The 3,014-nt window shown below is 37.1% G+C and overlaps 1 protein-coding gene across 1 annotated transcript; it reads left to right on the top strand.

Moving 5' to 3' along the window:
* Window positions 1-1,430: 1,430 nt before the first annotated feature.
* LOC126885461 (uncharacterized) lies at window positions 1,431-2,693 on the top strand. The gene has a single exon (XM_050652032.1). The coding sequence runs from the start codon at window positions 1,431-1,433 to the stop codon at window positions 2,691-2,693; it is 1,263 nt and encodes a 420-aa protein (XP_050507989.1).
* The last annotated feature ends 321 nt before the right edge of the window (window positions 2,694-3,014 follow it).

Below are 3,014 nucleotides of genomic sequence, written 5' to 3'. Positions count from 1 at the left end.
CAACGACGTAGAGTATTTCGATTCATTTGGTAATTTGAAGCCGACCAAAGAACTTGTTAAATATCTAGGTACACATACAAAAATTTTCTATAATAACCATCAGTATCAAACCTACAATCAAATCATTTGTGGACATTTATGCCTAAAGTTTTTATATAATGGAGCATATTAAAGGCATGGAACTGCTTCTGGACCATATGTTTCACAAAAAACGTTTTGAAGGATTCAGTGAAGAAGAACTAAAATTAATACCGCTAGATTATATTATACGAACTGTAGAACCTATAGAATTGTTATATATATGGCATAAATTGCCTGGGGAATATCGACAAGAATTTAACCTGCAGATACTACTTCCCTGCTTCGTGCATTACAACAGACCTGATTGGAGGACTCATTGTGATGGCCCACCCGGTTCTCAAGCATCTTGTCATTTATGTAAACTTGCTTTAGAACAAATAAAAAAAATGTGAATAAATTTGTTTTTTTACTGTATATAAACCTATTAATCTCTTGACCTGAATCAGTCATCATGTCGCAGTTGTTGAGAGTAAACAGCACGAATAACATATTCTCGTTTCAACCTCCCACACCGATCGTATTAGATCCGAAAAAAGATTACGAAATAGCTCTTCGATTTTTCCATTCTTACAACAGTATACCAAACATCGAAAATTGCAAGTTTTATTACTACGATGTCAATAACCGAGTGCAACATTTTGATTTCCCTGATGGATGTTATGAAATTATCGATATTGAGGAATACATACAAAAGAAATTGGGGGCTGCCAATACATCTAAACCTGACATGATATTTAGTCTAAAACCTAACCACAATACGTTGCAGTGCGAAATCTTCAGTCAATTTAAAATTTCATTTCAACCAAATGACAGTCTTGGTACAATATTAGGGTTTTCTCCCGTAATACTAAATCCTAGACAGACACATTCTTCAGATCTACCTGTTAGGATTATTAAAGTATCTAGCATACGCTTTGAATGCAACATTAGTACCGGAGCCTTTGACGGTAACAGACCTGCTCACACGCTCTACGAATTTGTCATACAATCAAATCCGGGGTACGCAATTGACGAAACCCCTCACAATTTGTTGTATTTACCTGTTGTGCCACAGCGTGAAATTACCAATATCACTGTGTTGGCTGTCGATCAAGAAGGACGACCTGTGAACTTTAGAGGAGAAGAGAGCACATTGGTGCTGGAACTTAGATCAAAAAGCAGATGGGATTAGTAATAGAACAATCTACCCAGAGAACGCCATTAGTTGTGCAACCATCTCAGCAGCAATATCTTAAACAATCTACCTACAGAACACCATTAGTTGTGCAACCATCTAAGCAGCAACATCTTACGTCCGCAAACAAATTGTTTTTACAAACGTTGGGTTTTAAACTGAAAAAATGACTACAATGTATGGAAAGAGAGCGCGTTCAAACAACATCACAATGCCTCCAATATTTGATATTTATCGTAAGCCAATATTTGATGAATCGATTCGAAAGGCTGAATACCGAACTTATGCACCATTCATCAAATCATTCAACTGCAATGATATTGTCGAATTTAGCATTAATCAAGTTGACTCGTTTTTTGCAATGAGCGAAACCTTGTTATGCATTAAAGGATCACTCGAAATAACTGGAAATGGTGGCGTCAAACTAGCAAATAATGTGGGTGCCTTCCTTTTCGATTCGTGTACGTACAGCGAAAGCGCAAGGGAGATGGAAACAGTGCGGGATCCTGGCATCGTAAGTGCTGTACGTGCCATGACATGTTATACGCAAGAAGATTCTAATTATATGGTTATGGCTGGATGGAATTACCCTAAGGATCCAATTCTAAACGCTGCAGATCATTCATTCAGCATACAGATGCCTCTTAAGCATGTTTTCAACATTTTTAATGATTATCCATTGATTACGTGTGGTCGTCAAACAATAAGACTAGTTCGAGCTCGAAATGATAACGATTGCATAGTTATTACAGAAAAACAAAACGCTGACAAAACTACAACTGTTACAACCGCTAAGATTAACATTACCAATATTGAGCTTAGAGTGAAGCACATATTCCCCAATGATGATATTAAATTGGAACTCATGAAATCTATTCAACAAGATCAACCTATAGTTATTCCGTTTAGAAAGTGGGAATTACATGAATTACCTGCTATTACGAGAGGTGCCAGGCGTGAAGTTTGGGCTGTTAAAACTAGCACATCAGTTGAAAGACCTCGTTATGTTATTGTTTTCTTTCAAACCAACAAACGCGACAAGATTACAGCTGATCCTACTTTATTTGACAATGTCAACATCCAAAGTATTAGATTATCGTTAAATGGAGAATACTGGCCAAACGAGAGAATGCAATTGGATTTTAGCAAAACCGATTACAATGAAGCCTATTTTAACTATACCGAATTTTATCCTAGCTACATACATTCCCAACAAAAACGACCTCTACTCGATTTCTCAGCTTTTAAGAATCGTGCATTGTTCGTTATCGATTGTTCGAAACAAGAAGAAAGCATGAAAGCATCCACCGTTGACGTAAAACTCGATATTGAAGCGAATAACGGTTTTCCCGACAATACCAAGGCCTATTGTATTATTATTCACGACTGTGTAATGGAGTACTTCCCTCTCACCGAAATTGTAAAAAGTCTAAATTAGATGCATGAGGTGTCAGTAGTACACGAGCAATCATCATGAGAATAGCATTCGTAGATATTCAGGGATTCGTTGTGGATGGGTGGTTTGTTCCTAAAGAACTTTCCATTGAAATAGGTTATAAACGAAGTCATTACATCTTTTTGCCTCCGAAACCATTCAATGCGCTAAGTAATGTGGATAAGAAGACCGCATCATACGTGGAGAAGAATCTGCTAGGCATCCGGTACTCTGATGGAGAAGTTGAACTATCTGAAATAAATAAGATACTGCAAACCGAGTTGTTATATACAGCTGACTGTATCTACGTTCGAGGGAAACAAA

The sequence above is a fragment of the Diabrotica virgifera genome, chromosome 5, assembly GCF_917563875.1.
Source record: "Diabrotica virgifera virgifera chromosome 5, PGI_DIABVI_V3a".
NCBI lineage: Eukaryota > Metazoa > Arthropoda > Insecta > Coleoptera > Chrysomelidae > Diabrotica > Diabrotica virgifera.
Note: the sequence above shows the minus strand (reverse complement) of the source record. Positions and strands in the feature narration are given on the sequence as shown.

Bases quoted from the DNA above. Each gene is read 5' to 3' on its own strand.
- LOC126885461 (XM_050652032.1), top strand. From the start codon at position 1,431: ATGTATGGAAAGAGAGCGCGTTCAAACAACATCACAATGCCTCCAATA.